This window comes from Branchiostoma belcheri, unplaced genomic scaffold, assembly GCF_001625305.1.
Source record: "Branchiostoma belcheri isolate BF01 breed outbred unplaced genomic scaffold, Haploidv18h27 scaffold29, whole genome shotgun sequence".
NCBI classification, from domain to species: domain Eukaryota; kingdom Metazoa; phylum Chordata; class Leptocardii; order Amphioxiformes; family Branchiostomatidae; genus Branchiostoma; species Branchiostoma belcheri.
In genome coordinates, this window is record NW_017803898.1 from 968,765 (window position 1) to 980,627 (window position 11,863).

General features: G+C 41.2%; 1 protein-coding gene and 1 long non-coding RNA gene across 2 annotated transcripts in view; both read left to right on the forward strand.

Moving 5' to 3' along the window:
• LOC109473106 (potassium voltage-gated channel subfamily KQT member 4-like) overlaps positions 1-9,047 on the forward strand; it is a 32,714-nt gene extending 23,667 nt beyond the window's left edge. The window contains exons 8-12 of the mRNA XM_019773014.1: positions 160-255; positions 701-831; positions 6,186-6,317; positions 7,551-7,662; positions 8,154-9,047. Coding sequence (XP_019628573.1) covers positions 160-255; positions 701-831; positions 6,186-6,317; positions 7,551-7,662; positions 8,154-8,672 — 990 coding nt within the window. The 3' untranslated portion in view covers positions 8,673-9,047. The remainder of the gene's footprint in view (positions 1-159; positions 256-700; positions 832-6,185; positions 6,318-7,550; positions 7,663-8,153) is intronic.
• On the forward strand, positions 1,414-5,742 carry LOC109473132. The gene is made up of 3 exons (XR_002140403.1): positions 1,414-2,020; positions 2,638-2,721; positions 5,658-5,742. It is a non-coding gene; the product is annotated as an uncharacterized LOC109473132 (long non-coding RNA).
• Positions 9,048-11,863: the final 2,816 nt, after the last annotated feature.

Here is an 11,863-nt window from a genome sequence, read left to right on the forward strand (position 1 = left end):
CTGTTTTTTTTTATGTGCTCACATATTTTATGCTTGATCACTTGGGGTACGTAACAAGTATATCTGCATGGCCGTTCTGCCTACTAATTTTGGTGCTTTACAGGGAAGACTATGCACCACTGCTGCTCTTTGTTGACTGTATGAAACGTTCTGTTGCAGGGTATTCTGGGATCTGGATTTGCCCTGAAGGTACAAGAACAGGCCAGACAGAAACACTTTGCACGGAGAAGGCATCCGGCAGCAGCTCTTATACAGGTAGGAACCGTTTACAGGTTTTACCCTGCTGTAGTCAGTCTCAATATTAATAGTGAATTTATTTGCTGCACTTACTCATTGACAAAACGAATTGGGTAGATTAAAATCAAAATCTCTTCAGAGTTGTTACAGTTTTTCCATCTATCAATGCAGTGGTTTGATTAAAGGTTTGAAGTTTAATGTTTCAATTACAAACTAGCCTGGCATGTTGACTGGATGGCTCCTATCAAAATTGCCTTTACGGGTTATCATAGGATGCCTTGGTCTTTATTTGGTTTTTACTTATATTTTTTTCGCCCTGTCACTTTCATATTGTTTTCTGAAATAAATCCGAGAACCAACTTATCACATTGGTGTGGCCTTATAATTACCCTTTTCATGTGTGTGTGTGCTTTCTAAGACATTATAGAAACTACATGTACAAACTGTAACCTATGTATTGCAGTGTTTGTGGAGGTGTTACGCCGGGGATAAGAACTCCCGTTCCATCGCGACGTGGCTGCCACACCTGCGAGCCGTGCCGGACAGGAAGGAGGCTGCAGCCAAGAAAAAATCCTTCAAATCACAGCTGTCACGGTTTAGCACAAGCAGTCCTCTGGGTGAGATGCTAGATTGTTATTAAATTGTTTTGAGTGTCATTCAGTAGTGCTATCTACAGTTCTGCTGTTGTATCATTAGGTCATCAGTAATAGGTCATGGGTTCAAGCCTCTAGCCTGGTTACCATACCCATTTTAGCTGCCAAGTAGTCTCTTTCATCCGCTACGCAATACAGAATTCAGATCCTGGAAGTGATGTTACAATTTTCTCAACTTTTGGCCTATTTTGCATTGAAATGTGTGTTTTCTCTGTTAGGTACAATGTATGACATAAATAGAGTACTACACACTGTTTTCCGCATCACCCAGCCCTCCTATGGGTCAGATCTCCCTCTGACCATTGTGCAATCCTACTCGTGGCCGAATTTGTTGGAAATTACAGTTTAAAGTTCCTTCCAAATCAAACTTGCTTTTACCCAACTTTTGTCCCTGCAGCTCGTCCCACAGTGAGCAGACTGCAGGGTCTGGAGGGATCAGACAGCGTGGACCAACAGTTCACTACTCAGGTCAGCGCAGAGAGCTCGGGGACAGGCAGGCAGATGTCCGTCGGTAAGTACAAGTATTTCAGTACCAAGGCTAGTACTGAAGGTCACCAGTTACTGACAGACAGATAGCTATACTATAGGTCAGTTGGTAAGTACAGCAGCCCTGAATTTTCAGTAGCAGGATACAGAGACTTAAGGAGACACAGCCCAGTTTATTTCAGCTTTCCATATTTAAGGCTGCACACAGGTACACAGATGTCGGTTGGTAAGTATGTTGTTCAGCAACCGTTAGAAGTAACAGGTGGTAGGGACTTAAGTTGCTTTGTACATGTAATTCAGTACCAAGGATAGTACCAGGAGCACAATGTAGTTCCAGTACAGTTCTTACTGTGGATGCTCATGATTTTCCAAGCCTTACATGTTGTTATGGAACATGAGGGTGGTGATGTGTGGAGTCTTCAATTTTAACAGGTTAGGTGTTGGAATGATATGAAACACATACAGGTGGTAGGGGATATCTCTTCTTCCCAGTACTTAATACGATTTCCATGTGTGTAGGTGGGAGTCTTGGTATTTTACCTCTAACTTCATCTTACCACCTTCCTTAGCCGACACAAGCAAGCCCTTATCAGGGAAAAAGCCGGCAGGGGTTCGATGGAAGGAGACTGTCAATGCTGTCATGAGTAAGTCTTGGATCAGCAACAGACTAACTGAAAAAAACCTCCTCATCACTAACTTCTCTGCACTTTCTAACTCCACAGTCTAACAGAGAAAAATGATACATTACTAACTCCACTGTATTTTCGAACTCCACAGTCTAACAGAGGATAATGGCAATGTCATTAACTCCCTTTCTAACTACTTTCTAACCACAACAGAACCAACTGTTGAGTCACAGTCTAACCAAGACCTACAGCAAAGAAATTTAACAACCCTAACATATCAACATAACACCTAACTCAGTTTCATGATTTACAATGATTTCTTTTTCATTTCGTAGCTTTAAATATTCTATAGGTTTGTTGTCTAGATAAGTCAGTACCCAAACTACTAGAGACACATTGTGTTGTGCTACCTGCATCCTGACTTACAATTGTCAAACAAAAGCTCATAATATCTCACTTATTTTGTTTCTTACTTTGACAGGTATGCAGAATATTAATAATAAACATGTATATCATGTTATTTACAACATTAGCAGTGTACAATGTATTAACAGCATCATTCTAATTACATGAATGTATGTCCTTAATGTGATAGGCATTACCCTAACCAGTGCCTTGTCCCCCTCCCCCTTTAGTCTCACACGAGTCGGCAGAATCGGATAAGAATGGTCCGAGGGACAGATACCGCGTTCGGTATACTCCAGAGGACATGGCGGGGTGTAAGTGTTTAAAGCATGGGCACTGACTGCATGGGTCCACGTATCTAAACCACCTCCATTTACTGACTATACCTTTCTTATATCAGACTGAGTGTTTTATCATTTACATTGGAGCACAAGCATGTTGGTAGAATGTACTGTGCCTTTGTGAAACTGTGATTTTTCATGATTTTTGCTGGATGTTTGATCAACATTGCACCATAATTTTGCCTGTTGCAGATTATATATTTTCTGATACAACATTTGAAAACTAAAGATGTTGTTCTCGCAATTAAATACGCAAATATGACCTTAAATGAGATGTACTGCTGAAGTATATTACAGGTTTCACACAGGCACAGTACATTCTGCTCATAGTATACATCTAACACCAGGGTGATGCTCTTCTCATTCATATGCTTAGTGATTAGAGAACTTTATTTTTACTTGGGTGTCACTGCGTGTTTATCATCTCACTTTTTCAGTGATTAGCTGAACTGCACATTCACACTACTCTACATAGGACAGGAGAGCATGTTTACATTATATCTCTACCTAGAAGAGCATGCTCACACTACATGTACATACACAATGTACATGTACCCTAAACTTTTGTTGAACTTGTCTAAATTTAGGCAAGCTAGTATGCTCACATCAGTGTGTCCCTTGCAGTTATTCTTGGCAGGCTGGCTAATGGCTGATATATAATGCAGCAAATCTAATCTACATAATGGTAACCATTTTACATGGTGTTTTACATATGCATTGCACATGCCTTGCTTATTATTATACATACATGTATTTATGTTCTGGCCTACCCTGCCAAAGCAACTACAAGGAAACACTAGACAATAAACCAGTCTGAGAAACTTGAGTGCAGTCTTCTTCTTTAGCTATGAGAGATATAGTGTTTTGGGTTGATGGACTTAAGTCTCTACTTAATGCTGGCGTGGCTGTGAAGCACTTACTGGCTCATACTTGACCATCTCGTGGTCAGCTCATTCAGCTAACTCTATAGCATTTTTTCCCACAGGTCTGGTTACTTGTTGCCACTCATTCACTACCATTACTCAAATTACTGCTGTTCAATCTTATCCAATAGCTCTGTACATATAGCTACTGACTGCAGTGTTTCACTACCATGCTTTCTTGAACATATATGATCTGTTGAGTCATTGCTTTGCAACACATTGTACTTTTTTCTGTATCTGAGTGTATAGCTGGTATAACTGCCCTTTGCGTAACACACCAGCTTTGCAGGCACACAGTGCGGCGGCAGCTCTAACAGGAATAAGGAATTGTTACTCAAGCAACTGGATAAATTTTGAAACTGTCAGATGTTTTAATTAGCATTTTATCAGTGACTGGTAGTCCAGTAGCTAGTGGAAGCTACTTGAAAGATCTGATAGGTCTTCAAAATCTATCCAGTTGCTTGGGTAATAATTTCTTGTGCATTTCATTACCTGGATGTCTAACCTTCATCGATCTATGTGCACATTTTTGCATAAGTACTAACTTGATACTATCGTTTGTTACTGATCCAGTTTTATTACCTCCATGAAATGGAAGGTATTGTTTTTGGCGCGTCTGTGTGCATGTGTGTGTGTGTGTGTGTGTATGTGTGTTTGTGTTTCCGCATTTTTGAACCTTCATAAGTCCATAACGCCTTCATGGATTGTGGTGATATTTGGTATGCTGGTAGGTCTTAGGAGGGCGAAGGTCAAGGTCAAATATGGGCCTCCTGGTGGATGGCCTTGGTACTGCAGCAGCACTTCCGGTTTAAGGTTGAGTCAGGACATGGCTGAGAGGAATCTCCTTTATACTTGCGAGGCAGGGTAACAGATGTGGCTATGCCCAGCGAGGCAGCGCGCTCCCTCAGGGGAATAGGTGACCTATTTCAGGGCAAATGTGGCAGTGCCACTGTATGGCTGTGTGTTTGAAAACAAACAACCTGTGTTATTACCTCCATGAAAAAGGAGGTATTGTTTTTGTTGCATCTGTCTGTCTGTCTGTCTGTCTGTCTGTGTGTTTGTGTCTCCGCACATTTGCGGCCAGCATAACTTCATAACGCCTTTATGGACTGTGATGATATTTGGTATGCTGATAGGTCTTAGGAAGACGAAGGTCAAGGTCAAATATACGCCTCCTGGTGGATGACCTTGGTACTGCAGCAGAACTTCCGGTTTGTGTATCTTTTGTCCTGAATATGCTATGGTCTTGATTTTTTGGTGGCAGATAGATTGTCCTGTCAGGAATAAGTGGTGTGGGTTTGGTCCCCCTAGCAGCTTGTTCTGGAACTGCAGGGGACTTTCGGGCGAAATCTTTAAAAGCCAATAAGTCCAGATGGAAACAATGTATTTTCATCATTTTTGGTATGTAGGTAGCTGAGAGAGAGATGTACATAATTAACTGCAAATTATGCAAATGAGGGCTTAATTTGCATAATTAATGAGGAAATTCTATAATTACAGTGTTTTGCATTATAGTACTTTCATACATGTAATGTACTAGTATGTAATCTATGGCAGATGGAACATCACCAGATACCAATTATGCAAATGATGACCTAATTTGCATAATTAATGCGAATATTCTATGACTCCTTAGTGGTAAATGATGGGAATTTCATACTTGGTACATGTGTAAGTTAATCAAAAGTTAACATCACGATGCATTTATTATGTTAATGTGCAGGTAATTTGCATAATTAAAGAAGAAATTAACATTTACATGTCAAGCCCATATTTCATGGAGGTATGAGATCTCGGAACTCTTGTTACATATGCTCTCCCCTAACCTTTTTTATGTTAACCTTTGTCATCTCCGGCTTAGTACTAACACAAAATCTTTCTTGTCTTCTCTTCTGTTATTTTCAATTTCATTCCGCTTTTCTTTCTGTTTTAATGTGTTTTTGTGAATGTTCCTTGGTTCAGTTTCTGTTTTACTGGGTTGTTCAGATGCGCTGTCAGAAGAAGAGTATCACCAGCCGTGGGGTCTGGCCAGGCTCTCACCCGCACACAAAAATGCCATCCGTGCAATAAGGTGAGCTACCTTTGTACACAAAATGTAAAAGATACAATCAACTAAGAAGTCTAACTTGTCCTCAGTCCATCCGTCTGAATAAAGCAAGATTAAACTGAAATTTCCAACACAAGAAATTGAACTTCCTCAAATTTTTGACTGTACAGCCCCAATCTTTGTCAAGGAATAAGCAATCCACCACTTTTGTGAAACTGTGTTAATATGTAGATAGAACGCATAACTTTATTATGTTGCAGAAAGTCTGTGGCACCACCTGTCTTTACTAAGGGTTAATTGTAATGTCCCAATGTAGACAGCTGTACCTCATGCAAAAAAGTTCCATTTCCAACAGTCTTACTTTGTCCAATGAAACCAAATGTCCAGGCAATTCTATATGCTTTGTGAAACTTCCAAAGTTGTTGAGTCTTTAGTAAATTTTCAGTCCTTCCTTCTTTTTCTTTCAGGAAAATCAAGTATTTTGTGGCAAGGCGGAAGTTCCGTGAAGCGTTGAGGCCATACGACGTGAAGGACGTGATAGAACAGTACTCCGCCGGACATGTTGACCTGCTGGCCAGGGTCAAACACCTGCAGAGCAGGTAAGATTCTTTTCTTATTCGTTTTGGCTGAAGATACTGGCCAAGGCTGCCCAGCCACAACATGTACATTTTGTACATGTAGCATGGGACTATTATAAAGGGTGAATGGCTTATACAAGATGGGAGTTCACCAGGCATTTGTCTGGGTAGATTTCATTGGCTCAAAGGAACAAAAGGTTCACAAATTTGAAGTGAATCACCAACTCCAGACTGTAGAATTTGGACCATCAAACACTAAAGTATGCCCCTACTCTTTTTCAAAAGGTGTGGTGGGTTCTTTAATGTGTGTGGGGTGTGGCTGTCCCAAGCACGGGACCTGTGAGTAAAGTACGACCTTTTAAACTGAGATACACTAAGTCTTATATTTATGGGTTCACCACACCACGAAGTGGTGTGGTGAAACCATATTGCTTTTTCTGATGTTTCTTCTCCTTCTTCTCCTCCTTCTCCTGCCATTTTTTAAATGGATTCAGCTTCTTCATTTTAGGGCCTAAGGTCCTGAAATTTGGTATGGAGGTACAGTGGGCAAATACCCCTATGCGTTTTTTAAATTATTGTGATACAGGCTTTTAGAATGGTTTTATTTGAGTTTTTTGGCTGTGTTATAGCAAATGTATTACTGTATTAGTGTGCCTTGTTTACCACGTTTGGGCATGAGTCATCACAATGGAATGCAGGGCATCAACCAATAGGCATGCAGCTTTCCTCTATTCTTCTTGCTGATTGGCTGTTGGGATTTAACTTGATTAACACCTGCACAGATCATTTCCATACTGACAGTATGTCTGTATTCAAGTGTTTTGGTAGGTATTTCAAGCTTTCCTGCTCCAGCATTGGAATGCGGGGCATGGTACGTTTTTTTTTTGAAAATCAACAGTTTGCATTATGCAATTAAAAATCCTAACCAATAAAGTAGGGAATAGCTATCCAACTGTTGTTTTAGTTGTATTTTACTTCATATTATAGTTATATCAATGTAAATCATTGTTTTCCCTTGTGTTTCTCATTCTTTCCCTGCCATGTCGTAAAATGTGGTGAACCCATCGCTGTATTTGCTCCAAAGCAAATATTGGCCTTTCTAGTTGACTCAAAATCTCCTGTACTGTTGCCAAGGGACAGTTTTACTCCAATGTTTCGCCATGTTTTGGACTTTCATTCTCCATTTTGCCAATTTACAAACCAGCTATTAACTGTCTTGCTCTCTGGCCAATATCAACCGTTGTGTTTCCTCAGGTTGGATGAGATTTTAGGGTCTTCCTCCCGCTCCCCGGGCCACACTAAGGACAAGTACTCCAACGACCCCAAAATGCCCCTGCAGAGCAGAGTCATCCGGCTGGAAAAACAGGTATGTGTACAAATGTATGACCTTAAAGTTTATACATCATATCCTAGGAGTAACAATGAGTCTGTCATATGGTGCATGCACATCTGATCTGGTTTTTGGCGTTTGCCATTTACCGACATGCAATATATTTTTAGACTGGTACCATGGCCACCCTACATTCTGTATGTTGTGAGTTTGATCCTCAGTCGAGTCATACCTGGTCCAAAGACTTAAAAAATCGTGAATACATTTGTACTGCTTTCTCTTCCTACATTGTAGCACTCAGAAATTGGGAAAGAGTATGGGAGTTAATGCACACCACTATCAATGGACTAGCAACAGATACACTAGGATGTAGTAGAAAATGTAGTGATTGCCCAACTGTGTGACCCAAGGGCTGCTGCAGAAATGGAGATACATTGTACATGTAGGTGCCACCCTATGCACTATACACTGTATATGTACATGTATGTGTTGGAAGGAACATGATGTTTTTATCTGCCTGTCTGCAGGTCCACAATATAGACCAGAAGTTGGATGTACTCATCAACCTCATGCACCACCAGAGGCCGCCTGACCCCAGTTCCCATGGCGATGACCCTGGCGACGACGAGGACGGCGGTAACCATGGCAACAAGACAAACTCTGACCCCGGTCGCCATGGCGACCACGGAACAAACACTGCTTGTAGCCACGGTAGTAACCAAATGAACCTAGCGGCGCCCGACGGCACAGAGAGAAAAGACTCTGCGGATTCGCAACGGTTGTCACAAAGTGGGCGCACGCGTGCGTTACCTCGGCAATCTGCGACCGTAATTTCGGAAAGTGATCCTTCCGAAGGGGACACAGCGGAATCGTCAGCTCCATGCACAAAGGACGGTAAAGATTTGCGGGACAGTGCGGAGTTGGACACATTTCCCGGTGAGGAAACCGCGAGAAACGGCCACCAAACGGGAAATGGTAGAGCGAAACTTTCCTCAGACAGTGACTCTAGCCTCAGGATGCTTGGAAGGGAAACAGACATCGTGTAGCGAGAAAATAAACTTGCCAATAGAATTATAAAGGTCAAGTTGTAATATAGCAAGGGAAGGAGGGTTTATTTAGCCTGGGGTCCAGCCTTGTTAGCTTTAGTCTGCTCCCCAAGATCAGCTACAAGGCTGGACTCCAGGCCAGGGGTTATTGTCATGTTGTTGTAAAATTGAGAATTATGTTGTATAATGCAAGAATTCATATTTACCACTTTGGTGGAGAAGAATAATGATATCACTGCATTCTAGCAGTGCTATGGTGCAAACTAGTAGCAGTCCACATCTTTCTCTCAGCATTAGTGGATTACTAGCCTCTGTAGCAGGCTTATAGAACTGGGGGTTTGGTGGTCTTCGGCTGTTTTCTGATTAGCCCAGTTCTAGCCTCCGTAGCAGGCTTATACAACTGGGGGTTTGGTGGTCTTCGGCTGTTTTCTGATTAGCCCAGTTCTAGCCTCCGTAGCAGGCTTATACAACTGGGGGTTTGGTGGTCTTCGGCTGTTTTCTGATTAGCCCAGTTCCCAAAAAAGACGGGGGTAATTCAACCAGGCCGGCAATGTTGTCTATGTGCAATCAGAAAATGGCACATAAAAGCTCCTGAAGACCCCCAAATCCCCCAGTTTTTGGCATGCTATGGAGGCTAGTGGACCGCTCTGTGCCAGGATGGGTTTCTATCTAAGGTTGAGCCGTACAATTATGTATTAGATGGAGAATCTTCCATGTCAGGTGCTTGAAAAGACTGTCAAATGTACAGGAATTCTATTGGGACCCTTGCAAGGATACTGGACTGTTGGTGACTTCTGACATACAAGAGGACATCCTGACTGAACAGAGAAGACCTATATCAACCAGGGACCTGCCTGGCATTTGTCTCACTGGCCTAAGCCTCTACCAGGCTTTGGAAGCAGCTAGAAAGAGTAGAAATTGGCCAACTAGACATATAACATGCCATGGGAGTTGGTCTAGCCTCTACCAGGCTTCAGAAGCAGGTTGAAAGATTACAAATTGGCCACATAGACAGATAACATGCCAGGAGAGTTGGTTCACTAAAGGAGTACAGATTCACCAACTCCCCTAGCATGTTAACTGTCTGTAAAGCCAATTTCTACTCTTTCTAGTCACCTCTGTAGCCTGGTAGAGGCTATGCCTTGTCTGTGTTCCAGCTTCAATTTAGCTCCAAATATGAAGTATTCGGTACATGTCTGTTAGAGTCGAAGTCTTCTGTGGCAGCTCTCTAGATCTGTGTCAGAGATGTTAATAATTATTTCATTTCTACTCGTAGTTCAGTTAGGATCTATTTTAACAACCCAGAAAATGCAGTAATTTTTTTACCACTTAGTTAGTAACATAAGGAAATCCAGACAGTAAAAAGATAGCACAATTATGGTGGGATCCAAGAAATATCTTGGAGGCAAAGTGGGCCATGGGTAGCTTGCATTATTTTTTAGTTAAGGCATGAAAGAGTGCAATGTCAATGTAAGGTAAGCATTTCACCTACAAGATTGTAGATAAGGAAGTACATATACACAGATGCAATTGGTTTAGTTTTTAACCCAGAAAAACTAGTATTGTTGCTTACTGGGTACAATACAATGTAGGTGCTTGGACCAAAGATAACCAAAAAGACCAGAAAGGAGTCAAATCTCAATAGCAGGGTGCAAGGGACATTTTGGTGTCAGAAGTCAGAACATAGGGTACAATTGGCAATCTGTGTAGTATACAGTTGGGTACCATAAAAAGCAGTTGGGTAAATCATGTATTTACATATGGTGACGGGATTATTTCTGTTTTTATTTTAATTCTGAATTATGGCTCAATGCAGAAATTTACAAACTATTGTCTGCCCAAAACATATGTCTAAGAAAAGTGTTAGTGGTACATGTACACAGATGATGGTATAGTGAATTCCAGATGGGTAATTTTTTTATCGAAGAGCTGGGTTTCATGCTGCAAATAACTGTACAGTTGTTTTGTTGACATACATAATAATGGGAAAAGCTGGGTTTTTCCTGCAGACTACTATTTACATGATATGGCCAACCCGGGTGATTAACAATTGAATAATATACAATGTAACAATCAACCTGGGTGGTGTTTCAGGCTTCAGTGTGAAAAACCTGGGTGTGTTAATTCCACAGTGCAGTTATACATGAGAATAACGTGGGTGTTTTATTTGGATGTTTCACACATAACAAAACATGGGACCCAGCATACAATGTTTCCCACTAAAGATGTTTATTAACAAACACAACATGTGTGTTTTAAACACTGTACAGTTCAACAATGTAGCACTCTGAACCCAGGCTTGTACATGCTTAGCTGGGTGTGTACATATTATTAACAATTGTGTGATGGGTTTGCAGTATTACCAATAATGTGCAATGAAGATTATGCACTACAATTTACATGCAAGTCTTTCAGGACTTAGCTTAAAATGTCATTTCATCGCACACAAAGATTTGAGAGTGGCAATGTTACATGTACTTTCATTAAAGTACGTGTTAAAAGAGTTGTATAAAAGAATTTTCTACGTATTTTATGTGCAAGTTAATTGCAATGCGTATGTATAAAAAAACAAGATGTAAATGTTATACAATGTAGTATATTGTTCCCTGGAATTCATTGTGCTCCTACTACATATAATGCTTTCAGGAATTGCTTGACAATGTGTTGGTGATTCATGTACATGTACATGTAGACCTTAAATATTTTAGTTTTGAGGAACCGAAGTCTTCTACATGTCTTCCACAAGAAGAGTTCATGGTTGTTTTGAAGAAACTTCATACCCCTGGTAGCCTCTACCAGGCTTCGGGAGGCAGCTGGAAAGAGTAGAAATAGAGAGATAACATGCCAGGGGAGTTTGTCTGTGGGGCTAACTAACTGGGACCTATAAAATGCACTGCGACACCTTTACTATCCTCTGCCAGGCTTCAGAAGTGGTTGGAAAAAGTAGAAATTAGCCAAATAGACAGATAACATGCCAGGGGAGTTGGTCCGCTATTCGAGAGCTACAAACTGTACTCTTTAGCGGACCAACTCCCCTGGCATGTTATCTGTCTATTTGGCCATTTCTTTGACTCTTTCCAGCTGCCTCCAAAGCCTGGTAGAGGCTACTACACTACATCTGTGCAAGCAATATGTAAACAGAAAACAGCTGGGCTGGCATACCCTGCCTATACCAAACAATTATAGGTGTT